The sequence below is a fragment of the Phodopus roborovskii genome, unplaced genomic scaffold (genome assembly GCF_943737965.1).
Source record: "Phodopus roborovskii unplaced genomic scaffold, PHOROB, whole genome shotgun sequence".
Classification (NCBI taxonomy): Eukaryota; Metazoa; Chordata; class Mammalia; order Rodentia; family Cricetidae; genus Phodopus; species Phodopus roborovskii.
The window spans coordinates 3,727,816-3,749,261 of record NW_026126434.1 but is presented as its reverse complement, the minus strand read 5'-3'; the positions used below and the strand labels follow the sequence as shown (position 1 = coordinate 3,749,261).

Genomic DNA, 21,446 nt, shown 5'->3' with positions numbered 1-21,446 from the left:
GTCATTATATTCCTCAGTTTTACCTGGTATTTGAAAATAAAAGTTAGGCCAGACAAGGAATGGGTATTCAACAGACTATACAGTGTAGTAAGACAATTTGGCTCTGGAACAGCAACATTCCAACTCTCCTTCATTATTTCATGGTCAATCATTCAGTCTTGTAGACTTTAACATAGATAAGGCTTTTGTTCTGGGGACTTCAGTTCTAGGTGAGAATATCACTTTTTTATAACATAGAGTAATGTTTCATTGTCTGGTCCACAATAAGCTACCTGCTTGTCCGTGGACATTTGGATTGTTTCTGTCTTTTGGCTGTTTAAGAGAAATGCTAATAAGACTGCCTGGATGTCTCGGTATACAAACACTGGCATTTCTTTTGACAAAAGACCGGAATTTTTGGGAAGTTCTATGTTTAATTGTTTGAGGCTGTGTTGGGGGACATTCTTACATGTTATGTAAGATGCCTTCATTGACACTCACTGATCTGACTTTTGGATTCTGGATGGATACAGGACTTGTGAAGGGTTCCCTATCCTCATAGTTTTAAAGTGAAATGGGTATTTTTGAATACTTTTTTCTCCATTACCTGTGAAAGCATGCCTTTCATTTGGCGAGGTGGCTTAATTAGAAAAGGCACTTACCAGGCAAGCCTCATGCCTTGAGTTCAATCTCTGGAGCTCCCAGTGGAAGAGAGAACCATCTCTCAGGGGTAAAGAGAACCATCTCCCAGGGGAAGAGAGGACCATCTCCCAGGGGAAGAGAGGACCATCTCCCAGTTGTTCTCTGGCTTCCTCATGTCCACTGTGGCACATATGTGCTTAAACACACAAGCACACACACATACATAAAATTCTACTTTTTAATTAAAAATGTGACTTGTGAAGAGGTCCTCTTGACTGTGATAGTGATAAAGGTGATCTCATAGTTGTTGGATACTTTTCAGTTGCCATGATAAAACACCACAGTAAGGCATCTTATAGAAGAAAGAGTTTATTTGGGCTTATGATTCCAGAGGGTTAGAGTCAGTGATGGTGGGGACAGCATGGAAGTAGGTGGCAGGCATGACCCACATCTTGGATCACAAGCAGGGAGGAGAATGAATTAGAAACACATGGCTTTTCGCTCTCAAATCTGCCCTCAGTGACGCACTTCCTCCAACGGGGCTGCAGCCATTAACTTTGCTCAAACAGGGTCAACTAGGGACCAAGCGCAAATGTCCAAGACTGTGGAGGTCAAGAAGGGACTGGTGGAGCAGCAGGACAGTCTCAGGAGACTGCTGTCTTTCACTGGTGTGCTGACGGGTCCCTTTGCCTTCCAGGAGGACTGGCCCTGGCCCACGTACTCTTCTTCTATGTGAAATACTTGGTGCTCTTTGGTGCTCCAGCTCTCCTCATGCGCCTGGATGGACTCACACCACCACCCCTCCCCCGCTGTGTGAGCACCATGTTCAGCTTTACAGGGATGTGGAGGTCAGTCTCATGGTTTGTTTGAGTCTTTTGGGTGTGTCCAGTGGGTTTGCTAGCATTAGAGTTTGGCTACTGTTCTTCCCCTAAACTAAAGCCACATTTGGTACTACACATTCTTTATCCTGCTAATGTGATGGCAGTCCCCTCACAGAGTTATCATTCAGCTACAGAGGTAAGTGAGGCAGGACACACACAAGACTTGTCTCATGGCTGTGATAAAATACTCTGACCGAAGCATTTTAAGGGAAAAGTCTTCATTTTGGACCCAAGATTTAAGTGTAAAGACCAACATGGAAGTCCTAGGCTTGGGGCTTGGGGCTTGAGGCTTGGAAGACAGCTGGTCAAGCTGACAATAGATGTCATCACAGATATGTTATATAGCTTTCCTTGAGAAGTGACCATGTAAGACACTCTGTTGACTAAAAATGGGCTGAGTGTAACAGCCTGGGCCAGCACTGCACACATCTACCTCCAAAAATTCTTCTGAGATAAGGCAAGCCACAGCTTGGATATTTCCCAATGTTAGCCCTCAACTTTGTATTGTTTCTGTGCAAGGTTTCATATGATAGACTGATATTTTCTTTGAGTTCTTTTTACTGTTACTGATTTTTTTTGTCCCCCAAACTTGTGATTGGCCTGGAATTTTTGTTCCTAAAGATCCCAAAGTCCCTTGTCACTTTTGACAGCTGTCTCCCAGAGGGACTTGCTTGCATCTGTGTTTTTCTGAGCATGTCTAGTATATAGCAAAGGTCAGGATTGCTGTGGTAATCACAGACCCAGTGGAAAACTGGCTCAGCAGAGGGAGTCAGTGCCAATTTAGAACCTGGGTTTCGGTTCTATTGCTTGCCTCAGAGTTACTGTTCTGCCTCATTCATCTCTGTAGACCCAAGACCCAAGACAGAGCTAACAGGAGAACTCAGTGAATGTTACCGTGCCCAGTGTTGCTCTCCACAGTTGTGTGGGCTTCTTTAAGAACATTTTAGTCATGTTCTGGCTTGCTCTACTGGGTTGGACGTTTCATTTAGTTATAGTAGGACTATTGAGTTTCCTTTGTAATTTCAACAAGCTCCAGGTTGGCCTTTTTAATGGCAAGACCGGAGAATGTTGGCAGAGGGAGGCTTTGCAAGGATGGATAGTTTCTGTGGAGATGAACATCACTGGAAACCACTGTCCTATGATCCACTCAGAAGAGTTGCTTCCTCAATCAGTGGAGGGGACCAGGGATGATTTGGGAATATGTCACAAGCATCTGGTGGGAGCCCTGCTTGGTTTCTCTCCCTCTCTGTTGTGGCCATCTGCACTAATGTGCTTGGAAAGGACGTTTTCATGGGGGCTTCTGTAGGGTCAGCTGGAGTGGTCACCATGGTAACCAGGGCAGTTTCCTTGTCCATAGTTAGTAACTCACCAATTGCCACAAGGTGGCTGTGTTTCATATAGTGAAACAGATGGCTGTCTGTATTTGTTTTATTTAATCAAAAAATTTAGTGTCTTTTTTAAACATTTTAAAGTGTGTGTATGTTTGTGTGCGTGCACGCATGTGCGTGCATGTGCACACACACTTGTGTGTGTATGAGTGTGTGTGTGTGTCTGTATCTTATATAATTATGTGTACATGAGTATAGGTGTCCTTGGAGTGTAGATGGAGGTTCCTGTCCCACCTGGTCCCGCAGCTGTTTAGCCCCACACACTGATGTTTATATTAATTATAGGCTGTTTGGCTGATGGCTCAGGCTTCTTATTGACTAGCTCTCTCTTAATTATTAACCTATTTCTATTAATCTGAGTATTTCCATGTGGTCTTATCTTACCAGAGAATGTCTCTCTCCCGATCTCTCTCTTAGTCCTCTTCCCAGAATTCTCCTCATCTCATAGCCCTGCATTTACTTCCTGCCTGGCTACTGGACAATCAGTGTTTTTATTAATCAACCAGTTAACAGAAACAAATATACAGAAGGGCACCCCCATCATTGGAGATCAGAAGACACCTGGCATTGGATACAGCGGGGCTGGAGTTACAGGTAGTTTGACCTACCTGGTGTGAGCACTGGGAAGTGAATTTGTGTCCTCTAGAAGAACAGTATACACTCAACTTAAGAGCCATCTCTCCAGCCCCCTCATTTAACTTATTTTTTACCCAAGACAGATCCCCAACTTATGTAAACTACAGAGACAGATAAAACATACCTGCCATTGTTGTGGTCAGGAACAAATGGTTACCCTATGGAGGCTCCAAAGTGTGAGTCCTTGGAACACTCTACAAGAGCATTTGATGAAAAAAATGAGTAGATTCTCCTCTAGGAGAGACACAGGCTTCCATTCTAGCTTCTGCAGCATGCAAGTTTTCTTGCTTTTCTGGATTTATTGACTAAAGCACATTTCTCTCTCTTTCTCTCTCTCCCTCTGTCTCTGTTTGTGTGTGTGTGTGCCTTTGTGAGCTTGTGTGTCCCGTGTGTATGCAGGTGATACGCATTAGATCCACCAGAACAAAGTCACTGGTGTTTGCACATGGTCAGATGTGGATTCCTCTGCAAGAGCAGTGAGGGTCTTGCCAGCAGAGCCATCTGCCCAGTCCTGTTTTGGTTTTGTTGTTTTGTTTTTGAGACAAGGTGCTGCTGTGCAGCCTAGACTTGTTTTGAAGTCAGAAATCCAGCCTCCCAGGTGCTAGGGTTACTAACATGCACCTCTGCACCCAGCTCCTCCATATTTTTAAGTCTCTTTCCAGTTTGTTAGCTGTACTTGAAGCACTCTTGTCTTTGTACGTGGTGGCCTTTCCACGTTCAACAAGCTGAATTTCATAATCCAGGAGGGACTCAGCCCTGGGGCCCAGCAGAATGCTCAGAGGAGGCATTTTGATTGAAAAGAAGAATAAAAAACACTGATTATCTTTGTGTCACTTGCAGACTGTTCCTTCCTCACAGCGAGGTGTTTTTCAGTGTTGTGTGTGTGTGTGTGTGTGTGTAGTATGTGTGTGCCTGTGTAGTGCATGTGAGTGCATAAATGTACATGTGTGTTCATTCCTGTGGAGGCCGGAGGTAAATGTTGGGTGTCTTTCTCAGCTGTCCACCATCTTATCTTCTGAGACAATCTCTCACTGAACCTGGAAGTCACTGATTGGCTAGGATGGCTGGGGATCTGCCTGCCTCTGCCTCCCCTGCACTAGGGTTGCAGACACACATGACCACACCCAGTTTTGCTCTGTGAGTTTCATGTTAGATTTCTGAGTACTTCTGAGGGAAGGCAGATGTGAAGTTGTGATGTCTAGTATCCAACTTTACACTGAAATTGGGGTGCTGCTGCAGAACATGAGTGGCCCCCTCTTCACGAGCCTAAGAAGAATTGAGTGAAGAGCAGAGGGCAAAGCTGGTGGTGGTTCACATGTGCTTTGGGCCATGGCAGAGGGGACAGGTTTGGAACAGTCTCCTGGAGGGTACTGAGTAAATCTCCCAATCTTCTGGGAATACATACGGAGTGAGGTTTAGAAGCAATGATGAGATTGTTATCAGCACAGCACCTACACTACCAACACAAGGCTGGATGACTGTATTGTCTCCCAGTGCACTTTCAATTGCAGGACCCTGATGTCAGCAGCCTGCCGTGTCATTGGAATCTGAGCTTTGTATCACAGAACACATGACTGGCCATTAGCAGAGAGATGATCTTCCTTGACAGGATAATTTAAATTGACCATGAAGAACTACAGCTCCCTCTGATGGCCCACAACTCCAGTTGGGACCTGATGGGTCTGTTCACTCCTTCCCCTGGCCTCCCTTTCCATGGATCTCATTTAAATATTTACAAATGTAGCAAAGCCCCAAGGAGCAGCTGCAATCCCATGGTGTGAGCTTTCTATGGTTGTACTGGACTCGGAAATTGAAATTTCTATGCTTAATCTCTAGGTGTCATGTTTTAATTTAGATGAGCCAAGATCTCTAATGAGTATCCTTTGCCAAGAGTCATTAACGATGGTGTTGTGTGTCTGAGGTTCCAAATTAGCATTCTGATCATGTCCCCTGGTTTGATTTCTAGCTATGGAGGTGAAGTGTGCAAAGTGATAGGATTCCCACAGTGGCTGGTGAGTTATGGGTCAATTTCAGTTATCTCAAGAATCTGAGGCAGCTTGCCCTCGCACTGCTTGAGTTATGATGCTTTCCGGTCTTTGCAGGCAAATTCATGCATCATCCATTATCCCAGGGGAATCTGGATAGTGGTTGGTGGGGGCTAGATTGTGTGAGCATATCTTTAGTCTGGGAAGAGTAGCTGAAGGAGGAGCCCAAGTACTTCCTCTCAGTGGGGCATCAATTGCCTAGACTGGTAGGTCAATAGAAGAATTTAGCTCTCTAGGTAGGGAGTTGGTTTTGCTGTGCAATAGATGATAAGACCAGCAATGAACTGCTGCTCTTTGAGCTCCTGCCTTTGAATAAAGCTTAACCTTCTGGGTAGAACAGGTGTCAGGCATGGGGTTGGTGAGACAGATGCCATGATCTCACAAAGACTAGACAAACCTAAAGAGGAAAGGTAGAACAGGCTTTGTTCACAAGGGCTCACCCCATCCAGAGGGACCCTGATCCCCAAGAGCTTGCTTTTCAGCAGCTGTGACGCTCTGGGCAAGTTGTTTCATTTTTTAGGCCAATCTTCTACCTCTAAAGTGAGAACTTGTCCCATAGGATAATGTGATGATTGATGGAAATGAGAATGTAGTAGGCCCCTGGGAAGTAATAACTTTTTACCTTTTTTATTGGGGGTTTGTTGTAAGCCTGACAAGTCTGACAAAGCCAATGATGAACATGAGCTCTACCTCCTGCTGGAACAGTTAGCACCGAAGGAATTGGCTAAGCAAAAGCTCCATCCAGCTGCAAACTGGAGAAGCCAGGATTCAGCAGAGTGGGGCAAAGTCATGAGCTCACAGATGTCCCTTGTTCCCCAGCCCAGTCACATGGAAGGGGGATGGTTCTACCATATTCTGCTAATTATGTGACTTGGCAAGTTAGTAGCTTCCTTCCACCTCAGTTTTCTGAGGCATTAAGATGGACCAATAGCAGTACTTGCTCTGGCAGGATGCTAGGAGGGGTGATGGAGACCACACACACTCAGGCAGTGAACACAGGGCAAACAAACACCAAAATACTAGCTTAGTGTCATTGGTACAGATAGATTAAAGTTTATACTGTGCCTTTTGCTTTTTTATTTTTCCAGTAAAGAAAGCCTAGAAGGGTGAGTGGTTGAAGATGTGGAGAAGAGGTAGCACTATGTAGATGTAGGTTTCAAATGGAAGCATGTGGTCTCAGGTCTGCCCCAGGCATTGTGTTATTATTATTAACAAACACATTTGCAGTGTCCAGCCATGGACACTGCTCATCACCTGTCTTGCTTCATTTACCCAACTCTTCCCTCTCTGGTCCTCCTTCAACAGACTCAGTAAATGCATTTTCTTTCTTCATATTTTAAACCACGTTTTCTTTTTGTCTGGACACAAACTTCTATAGATCCAAGTGGAAAGGAAATATGCAGTTGGCCACCGTTTTGTTTTGCTTCCTGGTTTGTTTTGCTTCAAAGACTGTCATTTCTAATTTTGTTGTATGAAATTTTTTCTGTGTCCAGTTGTGGACAAGCTCTTTGATAGAAGGCTTCTAGAACAAGAAGGAGCATGGCTTCTTCATATGGAGGGCATTGGCCAGTAGTCTTGCTCATCACCGGAGTATGGTGTTGAGGGACACAGGTGTGGAGCCAGGCTGTCTGTGTTTGGGTCCTGGTTCCCCTTGGGAAATCCTTGCTGATGGATGAGGCATGTAACTCACAGGTGCATGTGTCTGGATACATCTCTGGCAGATGCTGACGCTTTGGGAATTGAACCTTCAGGAGGCGGGATCTCCCTGGAGGAGGCAGGCCACTGGGGGCTGTCCTTCAGGGTGATAGCTTTCTGTGTGGTTCTCACTCCTGATCTGCCAGGTGAGCAAACAATCTCATGCTCTTGCTGTGCTGTGGCAGATGTGAGCCGTTTCTCTCGCCACTTTTTTTTTTTTTGCCATACCTCCTTGCCATGATGGAGTCTAGCTCCTCAAACCACATGAGATCAGACAGCCCTCTCCTTTCTTCTTGTCACAGTGGTGGGAAAAATGATGAATTGAATAGATAATCATGCTTTTCTAAAATTCTGACCAATGGAACTTTAGAGCAAAGATCCCAGTGTTTTGATCTGGTGTGTAACTGGTCTTTCTGTGTGTGCTGTGATTCACACCTGTGCGATATGAAACACATCGTGCATGACCACCATGGGTTCTCAATCTTCCTTATCTCCTGATTTTCCTCATCAGGTGTTCTATGTGGTGCGTCAAAATATTATGTCTACCTTCAATTTTATTGAGAATGAATGCACCTTGTAAGAAATCTAGGAGGAGGAGTGTATACACCTGCCTTAATTACAGTCATCATTTCACCAGACATTGTGCTATGCCATAGATGATAGCAGATGAGGGAGGAAGTTACCAGCTTGAAGGAAGACAAGACTTTCCATTCAGACTTTGTATGCATGAGGAGTCTGACAGCTGCTTGTCTTCGGGGTTGGGAATTTTTCTAAGGGAAGTGCTGAGGAAATAAATCTAATTCTCTTACAAATTAAGATGAGGAAACTGGATGCAGTGTTGGAGTACAGCTCTTCTAGCATGTACTGTGGAAACAGCCAGATTCTAGTTATAATAACAGTGGTGGCTGCAAATATGTAGCTAACGTTCTGCCAAGACAACGATAAGCACTTTCACCCGTGCGTCTCCAGTGAGGCGGGACTGAAACACATATCTCTGTGGACTGCTGAGGCCGTGACAGGAGGTGGGCTTCCTAGAAACTGTATGCAGAGTGGCAGAGGAGGGGGTGCTGTTGGCACAGCGTTGGTTTGTAGACACTAAGGAGTAGGAGGAAGGAGCTGCCACATTAGCCCAAGTCACTGCCTGGGTTGGGGGCTACCCCCATTACGTTAGAAACTGGTATCTAGAAACTTCCTAGATGGAGGTTGGAAGGAGGTTTCTCTGATGCCCGCACAGAGACAACTTTGTCTCCCACAGGTGTCTCCTCCCACATCCCCCTTACCCTTTCTACCCCTTTGTGTCTCTCTGCACACAGCCACCCCACAGCAGTCCTGGCTGTAGAAAGCCTTATCAGGTTGGCATCTCAGAGACCAGAGTCAGAAGGAAATATTCTCTTAGATTTGTGTCTCTCCAGGGTCTCCTGGGATCTGCAGCAGGGAGGACAGGGGAAGATAGCTGGATAATTTCTTCGGCGTCATCTCTGTGCCACTGTCCATTGTGGACAAGGGGCACCTTTGTCTTGTGACACACTCCTTAGGAAAGGAGCCTCGTGTTTTAGCCCTTGTAGGTAGAATCCATTTTCTTTGTAATGCTAAGAAAAGTGCTTTAAGATTGGACCTTGTTTGATTCTGAATTTGTGAACAACCATATCATGACTAGAAAATTGGGAATTGATGAGATACAAAATGAGTGATTTCAATAAAAAAAAAATTCCCATTAGAATGAGCTGATTTATTCTGGGTAACAGTTTTATCAAGTAAAAATGAAGATATCACCACAGACACTGTAACACATTCCAGGTCATATCGTTGGTTAGAAAGACTTTTGATGAATCATGAATTTTCTCAGAGATAAAATCCACGATACATTCTGTATCACTATGGATGATTATATTTCCTCTTTCTGTTATACTATGAATGAATGTAAAATTATTTTTATTTATCCATATTATTTTTATTTACATGGTGTGTGTAGGTCTGTGTGAGTGTATGTCACATGTATGCAGGTACCTGCATAGGTCAGAAGAGAATGTTGGATCCCCTAGTTGTAGTTTCAGGAGATTGTGAGCTGCCTGACATGGGAGCTTGGGAACTGAACTCATGCCCTCTGCAAGAGCATATGTGCTCTCAACTTCTGAAACATCTCTCTAGTCCCCAAAAGCATTAGTTGGTGCCACTTTTTTGGGTCTTAAGACTGCTGATTGGTTTAGATTTGGTGTGTTTGTCTGTGTTCTTATTGCAAACATGCTTGCCACTTGCCATCTTTATACCAACCTACCTGTGTGCATATGTGTTCAGTGTTACAGTCCTGGATACCGGCAGAGCTCTCTGATCCTGTCTAATTGCTTCCCAAGGAATAATGTTAATACTTTGTCTTCTGGGAAGAACTCTAAACTGTGGCTAACCTGTCGCCTAAAGATTGGATGGAGTCTCTGTCACGCTTAGGACTGTTGCTTATTTCTTGGCATGGTGTGTAGCTTGGCATGCCTGTCATGGTGTGCATGTTGGCATGGTTTGCAGTTTCACATGCCTGGTATGGTGTGCAGCTTGGCATGCTCTAGAAGTTTTGAGGTGAACACTCATTTCATCTATCATTCATTTGTTTGTGTTATGTTTAAAGAACTCGGCATGACTTTGCCTCACTAACACTGGACTCATATCCAACAGCACTGGAACTTGGGCCTGAGGGAACTCTGATACCATTTTTCTTAGACAAGATACACCATGGCCTTCTTGTACTTAGGAACACCACACAGTACTTCCCGTGTCATGCTTAGGGGACACATGCACAGGGGACAGTGATGTCATCTTCCAGAGTACATCAAAATGGGCAGTAGAGATGGGGTGCCAGTGTGGAGTGTGCTAACAGCACAGCGAGCCCTTCTATCAAACAGGCCCAGAGACTCAGGGTTTTGGCCTCTGAGCTTGAGTAACTGCACAAATACAAATGTTCAGTTGGAGCTATGCGTGGATTTTATTGATCAGACACAGCATTTTCCCCAAGCCTGGTCCCATAGCCACATTAGCCCCAAATAACACACAGAAACTCTGTATTAGATATAACGCTATTGGTCAGTTACTAGCATTTCTTATTGGCTAGCTCTGTCTTAAATATTAACCCAATTCTATCAATCTAAGTATTTCCACGTGGTCTTGGCTTACTGGGAATGCCAGACCTGCATCTCCTTTGCCTGCTACATCTCTGCAGAGAAGAGAGTGCTTTCCTGTTCCTGCTTATATTCTGATTCTGCCCAGCTATGTCACTTGCTGCCTGTCTGTACAGACCTTCATACCTCTATGGTTAGCTAGTGGCAGTATCTGCCATGCTTCCTCACTTCCTGCCTGGCCGATCAGTGTTTTATTCATCAACCAATAAGACAAACATATATACAGAAGAATATTTCCCCATCATTTCCTCTTTTCTGTCTAAATAAAAAGGGTTTTAACTTTAATATAGTAATATTATAATATAGCAAAACAGTTATTAAGCAAGAACTATAGTTAACTATATTTAGTCCATCAACATTATCAAGAATTAAAGAAAATATTCTGTCATCTATCTTATCTTTGAGATTATAAAGTTATATGTAACTTATCTTTAATCCTAACTAAGGAAAAGTATAACCATAACTATCTGTCTTCAACTCCATCAAAGACCACAGAAGGATAGTATAATAAACTCTAGAAATGACAGAGATATCTTGCTACCTGGACAGTCATCCAAAGTTCTTTTGTAAATTGGTGCATCCATCTTTGGCCCATAGGCCATAACACAGTGTATCTGGCAGACTTTTTAGCAAAGCAGGAATTTTCAAACTATCCCACCTGTATTGGCAGCTTTTCAGTCATTTTGTGTGTGTGTCTGTCCTGAAGAATGTCTGGAAGATTCCTCCATAAAGCAGGAACCCTTCAGGACTGTCCGTCTTGTTTTTAAGTTCAGCAGTCACTTTCCTGTGGGTCCTGCATGTCTAGTTTATACAGCAACAGTCAAACAGTCCAGGAAAGGTTTGCAGTCACCCTTTAGCAGTTTCTTGCCCAACTGACTCACCTTGCTATATCCAAAGCAAACTCCATAACAAGTTTCTTTGATTGCCCATTTTCCTCTCAGAGGTAATTGGTTTGGTCAGTTGTCAGTTGTGTCTCATAGTCACCAAAAACCCTAAACCATTTTAAATGCCATTTTCTGAAGGTCTTTGAAAGGTTTGAAGACTATCTATCCATGTCAAATATATCTCTATATCTAGAAATCCTAACATAAGTTTAACTATTATAGGTGACTACCTATAATCTGTACTAAATTATACATTACATTTCTAAATGAGCTGTATAAACACAATACCTAAACAAGAGGAGAAATATACATATCACAAAATTGACCTTAAATTGTATCAGTAAATGAAAATCCATTCCAAAATTTCTATACCATAATCCCATTTTTATCTTTAAAAAGAGATTGGTTGTGATCATTAACCATTTATAACCAACCCCATTTAAATGAAAACAAACATTTATAGACAATATTTTGGAATTTGGACATTGTTCTTTCCAAACTGCTTCCTGTTGGTATGGGGTGCTGTTTTGAGGATCCTAGAAGATGCAGAAATCCTTGCTGTAGTGGTCTGTAAGGCTGCTTTGTCCCAGCTGTTATTTCTTCAGGTGGTCTTGCTTGTTCAAACCACGTTAGTCTGGAAGGAACCCTCCTTGCCTTAGAGGACAGCCACTCACAACACCCAATGACCTGAGTTCTATTCCCAGTGCTCACATGATGGAAGGAGGTACTGACCCCTGCGTGTTGTCTTCAGATCTTTACATACACCACAACACTTGCCCACACCCCCAGTTAAACAAATGTATGCTTAAAAGGATTGAAGGTGGCCTCTAGTTTAGGGCGAAAGAGTAAAAGCATACATTTCCAGAAAGCCCTAACTGTGTCATGAGGCATGAACACTTAAATGATTCCAAGCCAAGGGTGCCAGCAATGAGGTGACACTAACTCATGGCTTTTCTGAATAAAAGGCACACGGGTCTCCTTACAGATTCCCCTTTTTCTTAAAATCGTGGTCCAGTCCTTAAGACTTGTCCTCTCATTCCGCTTTCGTGGGAAGAAGGTGTCCAGAAAGCCTCCTGCACAAAGGTGTTTGCATCTGAAGTTCAGTTTGGAAATGATTCAGGTCATGCCCCAGAGCTGCCTTAATGAATACAGAAAACACTTCAAGCAACACGTTATTAAAGGCATGTGCAGGAACTGTGCCTGTACTGTGTGAACTTATTAGCATTTCAGACCAGTGCCTCTTCTAGATTTAATTAGATTTCAGGCTTCAATCGATTTATTAAATGAATTTCTCACTGCTTAAAAGGTGTAATATGCTCACGGCAGCAGCTTTTGTGCAACCCTGTCTGTTCTCATCCACTCAAGCAGATTCGTGCTTCTGTTTAATTCAAAGCCAGAGGTTATTTTGTAAAGCTGCCACATAGTGTAAATATAGCCTCTTTAGTGCTTGTGGATACTAGGGTCATAGGCTGTTTGACCAATTCTGCTCTGGATGCTCTGGTGGGTTTACCAGCAGTAAAAGTAGCTATGGTGTAACAGTAGCCACCTTCTGGTTCCAGGGTTCTCTGTGAATCCCTCTACAGTTATTTTGCCACAATTCCACAGGCCTTTATTCCTAACATTACGAAGGGTGTTGGGGCTGTTTAGATTGCAGGCAATTGAATGGAATGACTCAAGCCCTCTTAGTGACTCATAAACTGGAAAACAGGCCACCAATGGTGTGTGTTTAGTGATGCCCCTGATCTGTTTAGGGGAACAGAGTGACTGGTGCATCCTAACTCTGGTTCTACCAAGGCCAGTGTCCATGAAAATGCAGCTCTTAATTCATAGGAAATTACATTATTTATTCTAGAACCAAATGTGATGACCAAAGCCTGGGAACAGAGATTCCAAAGGCTGCATTCCAAAGAGGTAGCAATTTTGTAACATTTTAATAGAAACAGAACAAAGAAAGCTGTAAATCAACAGTTTCTCAAATACACTGTTAGATGGTGGGCTTTAGCAAAGAGGAGAAATATCTGATATAGATGTCAGGTGTTTCTGAGAACACACTTAGCTTTGGGGTTGATGGAAGCTGGTATGATAGTCACAAGGCCATTAAGTCACCCACATAGGAGGACAGTGACTATTCAAGAGCCCAAGATAGCCCAAGATCATTTTCAATTAGGTCTTGGACTTGCAACATTCCAACCTCTCTACAGTTCTAGCCAACCTATGTAGAATGTTCAAGAAAGTATATGTTCTTTTTAGAACATGCACCTGCCTTGTATGAGCTCAGGCAGTGGCTGGGCTCTGATTGTCCCATCCATGAAGCAAGTGTCTGGACACCCTATCATCTCAAGGCTGCTAGGTGTCTATTCCATGCCTAGTGGCTCCTTCCAGCTTCTGCTGTGTATCCTTAGGATAAGAAAGGGTAGTGTGAAAAATAGATCAAGATCTAATTGGGTTTAGTGACTATCAGCTAGATAAATAATGTCTGTATCACAAAGCAGATGAAATGGTGTCAATTGATATACTTTATTTTCTAAATGAACTAAGCAAGACCTCATGTTAAAATAAGCTGTGGCCATCTCAGCCAAGGAAGTTGTTTTTATTGGATTACTATACAATGTACTATTAATGTACATTTTTGAAAGGCCTGCTGGAAAGGGCAATAGAGACTCAACAATGAAGGTGGAAAATAGTCATGTAAGGTAAGTACTTTTTGCCATAAACTGTGGCAAAAGCTGTGTTCAAAATTTAGGATTCACAGTGTAGGCACACACACACACACACACACACACACACGGTCATGTGCGCACACACACATACACACATGTACACAGGCACATGCACATGCATATGTGCACAGACATGAGTACACACACACACACACACACACACACACACACACACACACACACACGTGGTTGAGAAGCATAGCCCAGTGATGACATGACATAGGGCTATGTCTGGTTAATGATCTCATCTTTGATGGAAGATTAGTTTTATTCGTTTTTGCAAGACTCACTGTGGGGAAGGTGCTGATGGAGGAGGATGGGTTCTGAGAACATCAGCTTATCACCTGTGGATTATTCATCAAGGAGTGATAAGCTATTAGTCACCTAGAACTCATTTCTCTAGGAGGGGTATAGAACTAGACTGATACAGGATTTGAACTTTAGGGTCTCTCATTCAGAAGGCTTCTATGCCCTCTGTCATGTACAATGTTGAGGAGTTCAGCTCTTAGGCCTGGAGATGTGACTAAGCAGTTGAGTGCTTACCTCCCCATTGACTGGAGCATGTGTTCCAGTACCCACACCAAGTGGCATGCAAATATTTATAACTCCAGAGCCTACATGCATACATGCTCTCTCTCAAAAAAGATAATTTAGCTCTTCTTTGAAGGACATGTGTTTAGATTGTGAATCTGAACAGAGATACATCATAAGAAGTTGTATGATTGTTCCTGGAAAGATGTGCACAGAAGGGCTACTCACAGGAGTATTGACTTTAAAGACCCAGCTGCATTACTAAAAGGCCTACGCCAGCATGGGTGATGAAGATGAGTCATTAAAGCTATGGAACTTTGTAGGTAGTTTGGCAGGTTGCAGGGACTCCTCTCTTCCTAGTGGTCCTTACTGTTTACATAACCCTGAGGAGGAAAAGCCTGTGCATTTAGTAGGTGTCAGGAACTCCCCGAGACTTATGAGTTGTTTATCTATAAGTCTTAAGGATCCTCCCTCTGGGAAGGAACTGTTTCAATTCAGAAGTATCACACATGAGAAAAGTGTATTCTTTTTAGGGTATCAGACTGGAGACACCCTGTATCCTGTCCTTACTGGTGGTATTGGCTTTCATTATCCAGGAAAGTTATGGTCTGATTTATTCACATTGTCATAATTTTTCTTTTTTTTTGTTTTACAACTAAAGAGCAAGCCATTGAAGACACTTAGAGGCCATGTAGATATATTTTGTTAAAATTTCCCTTAGATAGTTTTGTCTTCAGTGACAATAACTTGTCTGAGCTGATTTTTATTCAGTTCCAAAATGTTATCCAGCTTTGGCCCTTGCCAGTTGGTACTTGGAGTTCTGTGGTAAACAAGGCCTCCTACACCCCGTATGCTTCATTATTTATCTGGATGCCCTGCTTCCTGTCTTCAGTGGTTTATAATTCATTACTCCTCTAAGGTTTTGGTACTCAAATTGTCCCCTCTTACCCAAGGATTGATATACTGGCTTCTGGGTCTGTGGACACATTCAAGTGTTATTTGAGCGAGATTTTTGTGAATACAAACCTTGGGCTACCAATTACTCTACTTTTTTTTTCTTTATAACAGTTTGGGTCCTGGGATGTCTGTGTGCAGAGCAGAAATATAAGTTACAATGTGGCATGAGGGTTCTGCATTTCTGCTCCTTATTGAGTTTGAGTATCTTGACTTAGGTTGAGCAGTAACTGGAAGAAAAAAACAAAACAAAACAGGTGACTATGGATGTAAAGGAGAAAGAATGAAGGGGGAAGACTTCTCCTAAGCACAAGTGGGTTGGGACCTGTGTCAGGTCAAGCATTTGACATCAAAACTCCTTCTTTTAGGATACACAGCACCAAATTCTGAAACTTGGCTACTCCACAGCCAGCCCTCCCCTCTGTGAGCGCAGGTGGGCAGACATATTCTCTACCTGCTCTGGTCAGAGTTTTGATTCAATCTTCCTTCCTTCCTTCCTTCCTTCCTTCCTTCCTTCCTTCCTTCCTTCCTGCCTTCCTTCCTTCTTTTCTTTCTTTCTTAATATAATTGTTTTTATTTAAATTTGAAACAGGCTTGTTTTACATATCAATCCCAGTTCCTGCACACTCCCATCCTCCCCTGTTTCCTGAGGGTGAGGCCTTCCATGGGGAGTCTGTCATATCATTTGGGGCAGGGCCCAGCCCCTTCTCCATGTGGAATGGACTTCTGTTCTTAAAAGGCAATTTGGAAAGTTACCTCATGGGGCCTTGGTTTCCTCTAATGCTGAAAGAGAGAATAGCAATTAATATCCTTAAGACTTTCTTCATAGCCAGGTGTTGGTGGTACACACCTTTAATCCCAGCACTGGGGGGGGGGGGGCAGAGGCAGGTGAATCTCTGTGAGTTCGAGTCCAGCCTGGTCTACAGAACAAGTTCCAGGACAAGCTTCAAAACAATACAGAGAAACCCTGTCTTAAAAACAAAACAAACAAACAAACAACAACAACAACAACAAAAAAGATTTTCTTCAGTTTAAAATCCTATAAAGGTGAAACTGAAGTACAAATCTTGAATTAGTGATCTCCCATATTTGTCCTGTTAGTGATCAACAGGACCTAGTTTCCTCTAGGAGACAAGCCCATGGGCATGCCTGTGAGAGTGTCTAGATGAGGTTAACTGAGATGGAAAGACACACCTTAATTGTAGGGCACTATCCCATGGACTGAGTAAAAGGGAGAAGGCCAGCTAAACCTAATTCACTGTTCTCTGCTTCCTGGCTGTAGATGCAATGTGACAGCCACCCTAAGCCCCTATCATGGACTGTTCTCTTGAAATGCAAACCCAAACAATTCCTCCATCCTTAAGTTGCTTTTATTGGGTATTTTGTCACAGCGGCAGGACAAGTAATGGATTTGCCAGCAATGCTAAGGGTTCTGTTCTGCGTCCCGCTAAGTAGCCAGTTTTCGTGTGTGTGTGTGTGTGTGTGTGTGTGTGTGTGTGTGTTTAATTAAATAATTTCTTAGCCCTCTAAATTATCCCTAATGATTGAAGTATAATCTGGGTTTTAGTGAACATGTTTGCTATCACATAGTGACATGCAGACACTATTCTCACGGTGAGGGAGACGAGCTTACAAATCTCCTGTTAACAGGATATTTTGATTCTCCCCACGAGTGCCTTAGGCTATTGCTCACTCATGATGAGGGCACTCCAGGCGGCTTCTCATTCCTCCATTCGGCTGTGAGGGTTGTTGTGCAGCAACTGATGGTGCACACAATTAAGAACTGAGACTATGCCTAGAGATGGGTGCCTGCTCAGTACCCAGATATCTGTAGTTCTGGGTCTTTGCTTGATAGAGCTGACCAAGCAGATGTCCATTGGAGTGGACAGACAGAATTCATGAGGAGTGTGTGTGTGTGAGAGAGAGAGAGAAAGGGAGAAGGAGAGAGAGAGAGAGAGAGAGAGAGAGAGAGAGAGAGAGAGAGAGAATTTCTTGTACCTCAGGCAGGTGGTGCCCAGAATTTACACTTAGGGCTTAAGTACCTTTTGATGCTTTGACTTTAGAGAGTCAAGGGCTAGAATCAGGACATACCTCTAAGACATTGCTTCAGGCTGAGATCAAGTCTATTGGTCCTCTTCTTGCTTGACCTGTGCAACAGGCTAGCTAGTATTTCCCCCCCCCCCAATAACTCTGCTGCCCACCCAGGCCCCTCAGCCCTGCCTGAAGTAAATCTTGATTTCCTGATTGTTCCAAGGCTTTGAAAGGTGCATCTGCTCTCCTCAACAAGGAAGAGGCAGCTTGCCTCTGAAGACTGTGCAAAGTGAGGTGATGAGGTCCCCGGTCTCTCTCAACTTATTTAAAATTGCTTTCACCTGGGGGTCTTCATGTCTGTCACTGGAGGTTTCAGGGTTTACTCCTTAGAAACCCAGACCTTGGTGCAGAGGGACAGAGAGGAGGAGATGATGGAAGGGACTGGAACAGCTGAATGCACACCTGTGGGGTAGTGTGGAGCATGGGACTCAGCAGAGACTCTCTGTGGCAACAGGAGGAGTGAGGCTGAGTGAGCTGAGTGAGTCTGGAAGTGCTCACCCCTCTGCTCTCCCAGGGGCTCAAGGTGCTGCAGACAGCAAGTCTGCAGAAGCAGGCCAGGAGCAGCAGCGGCAGCAGCAGCAGCGGTAGGTAGTAGGAGTGGTAAGTCATCCCATCAGAGCAGTGGGACAAGGATGAGTGCTCCACCCAGGACTTTCAGAATGGGAGGGCACGGCTTGGAAAGGCCATGCCAGAAGCATCATAAGGAAAACTAACAAAAAACAACCAAGAGGAGTTTTCCCCTTCGGAGAACAAAAACACGGTCTTGGAGTTTTTCCCCCCAATGGAGATGGTAACACAGTGTCTGTACATCCAGGGGAGAGCATCTGAGTTCCTTTATAGATTTCAGAGAATGACTCTCAGAATTACAAAGATCAGAGGTGTTCTGAAGGGAAGAGAAAGCAGTCACTGCATGTCCTGGTCCATATCTTCTCTGACAACCAGGAAGCTCATTCCCGAGTGATTGTGGTATCACCAGAGAGGAGTGGGGAGACAGGGAAGGAACCATGTGGATGACATTGGAGAAAGTGCCCAGAGCTCATCCATTCCAAATTTTGCCACTTTGGCAAATTGGTTATTTTGATACAAAAGGAATTGAGTCACAGTGAACCTGGGGAATATGTTTCACTTCTTCCCGACTTTTAAAAAAAGATGCAAATTTCTCCTTTTGCACAAGAAGTTCTCATTTATAAAGGATTTTTTTTCCCAGTAAAGACATCTGTACCAGAAAGAGAGCTGTGGAGTTCAGTCATCTGAGACTTCCATCTGCTCGACTGGTCTCCTATATGCATTCACCATACATTCCCTTCCCTTCCCTTTCCTTGATTTGCCTCCCAAACCCCTGAACCTGAGTCTTATCTACAACTCAGTGTGGTATACACATCCCAATCATCTCACCATTGAGTCTCATACCTTTGTGAGATTCTTATATATACATATAATTTTTTTTCTCCTGTTCATCTGTTTTGTGTATCTTCAAATTGGCCAGCTAAACACCAGAGGTCTGGAAGCACAGTAGTTTCCCTCCTTTACCCTCAAAGAGTCTTAGCCCAGGAGAAGTTCTAATGCACAAGGGACACCTCTGAAGGTCACTTGGCTCCTCCTGCCTGGTGGTCCCCTTCCCATCTGCCTGCAGCAAGGTCCCCCCATCTTCTTCAAGTCTCAACTCAGACAGCGATGAGGCTTTTCTGAGTGTCTTACAGTTGCCTCTCCTGTCCTTACCCCCTTCCCCTGATATTGTTGTTGACACACACACACACACACACACACACACACACACACACACACACACACACAAAAAAAAAAAACCACAGCTTTTCCCTCAAAGGGAATAAGAGAGTTTTTTTCTGGAGCCAAATATTAGTGACCAAAGCTCGGGAAGAGAGAGCTAGGTCACCTCAGTTTCTACATCCAATGTGGAAGCAGTTTCATGACGTTTTGCTGTGGCAGAATGAAGGGAATTGTAAAATACATTGGTGAGTATATTAGAGGAGCAGGGTACAGCCAGGCAGATCAACCTCAGGTGTTATCTGGTGGTAGCCTTCTTCGCCATTCCATTGGTGGAGAATAAAATATTTTTGTTAATCAGAGTGGTAGGGAATGGCCCTAGGGGATGAGTGCTAAAGATATCCCTGAAGAAATTATATTTGGATATTAGGATCATCAATATCACAAACTTTCCATAATCATTGAAGCTCTTACCCACTCATCAGCACATGGAGATAGTGTCTTTCCAGGAATTCTCACTTACGTTTGGTAGCACCTGCCTCCCCTCAGAACCTGCTGTAGCTCCTTGTTTGCATTGTTTCTTGTCTGTCTTTCTTTGTTGGAACTGGACTCACGAGAGTGGGGATACGACTTTATTTACTGGTGTGTGACAAGAGCCAAATCAATACCCTATGCCCAGGAAGGGGGTAAGTTGTTGTTTACTAAATGAATAAATGAATGAAATGAGTTGAGGTAAACCATTCGGAGATTTAGTAGCAAAGCCAATATGGAAGCCTGAAGGAATCTCCTTCTCAAATATGGTTTAATGAAATAAAGTGAAGCCTCCATAAAAAAGGTGAATGGCAAGGACTATACTTGGCTGAATTGTTCACAGCAAACTTAATGGTCTGAAAAATCCCAGCCAAGAGACCTTCTTCCTTTGGTGGACCATCCAGCCTGGTCGCCATTATTCCTCTATTACCCGTTTCTGGTACAGCTTTATTTAAATGTAATGTGAGCTATATTTTTAAGGTGGTTTTGCAAAGGTTTTTATTGCTGTTGATAGATGATATTTCCTGCTGGTCCTGAAGAGCTCAATGTGGGCAGTTGGTGGGATTGGCTCTGATGAAGGGAAGCGAGTGCAAGAGAAAAACTAGACTGGATATCAGAGTGAAGCTGGGCACCTCTCTGCTGAACCCCACACAGCCCTCATCTTAAAGGGTATATGTTTATGCTGGAGCCATTTTGAATGACCATAGCCTGGGAGCACAGATTTGTATTACCCAAAATTCCATGTTCCAACGTGGAAGCAATTTCATGAAGTTTTTATAGTTGTATAGGACAAAGAAAGCCACAAATCAAGGCAACTTTATACACCAGAGAGGTGGGTACGATGGGATGGGGGGAGTGATTTGAAGGCCCAAGATGCTATGTAATGACATTCTTAGCTCTTGGATTTGTAGAAGCTAGTGTTCTGCTAAGTTAATAGCTTCTAAAGGTTTTTATTTATTATCAGGAGGCATTGGTTCAGATACAAGCGGGTCAGGGGATGGCCGTTCTGGAAGCTAAAACTAATCCAAGATAAAGTAACTAGCCTCTCAACCTACAAAATTCCATCTTCCCACAGAAGTGAAATTCCAATCTGTCCATCAGTCTCAGAGTCCATCAGTCCTAGGAGTTTTTGTCCACAGCCAGACACAGTTTTTGTTTGAGAGTTTTTGTTCACACTCTCTATGGCCGAACACACAATGGTTAGGTAAATATGATCAACACCCTTACGAAAAAGCAGCAGATCCAGTTTTAGGATCCCACTTTCTTCCTCCTTGGCTTGAGTTGATAAAGGCTCTGTCGCTGTATTGGTTTTTAGGCTCCCCCCAAGTAGTCTGTCAGTTCTCCTTGACCAGGTCTTCGTTCTGTAACATCCCCTTCCTTCTCTGTAGCAGTTGGTATTGTGTGTTGCCCTAGTAACTGTATTTGTTCTGCACATTTGTAAAGCTGTGGTGATGACCTGGCTTCCTATGTGACTATCTGTGAACCCAGGAGAGTGGCACAAACTCCTTTAGTGTGGATCTTTCTAGTGCCAAGGGCCACAGGAGGGATTTGAATGCCCACACAAGGTCACAACCCTGAGG

At 43.6% G+C, this 21,446-nt stretch overlaps 1 protein-coding gene across 1 annotated transcript in view; it reads left to right on the top strand.

The window, feature by feature from the left end:
• The window catches only part of LOC127223886 (protein-cysteine N-palmitoyltransferase HHAT-like), a 77,337-nt gene that overhangs the window by 41,282 nt on the left and 14,609 nt on the right, over window positions 1-21,446 (top strand). The window contains exon 5 of the mRNA XM_051186578.1: window positions 1,319-1,469. Within this exon, the coding sequence (XP_051042535.1) occupies window positions 1,319-1,469 (151 nt within the window). The remainder of the gene's footprint in view (window positions 1-1,318; window positions 1,470-21,446) is intronic.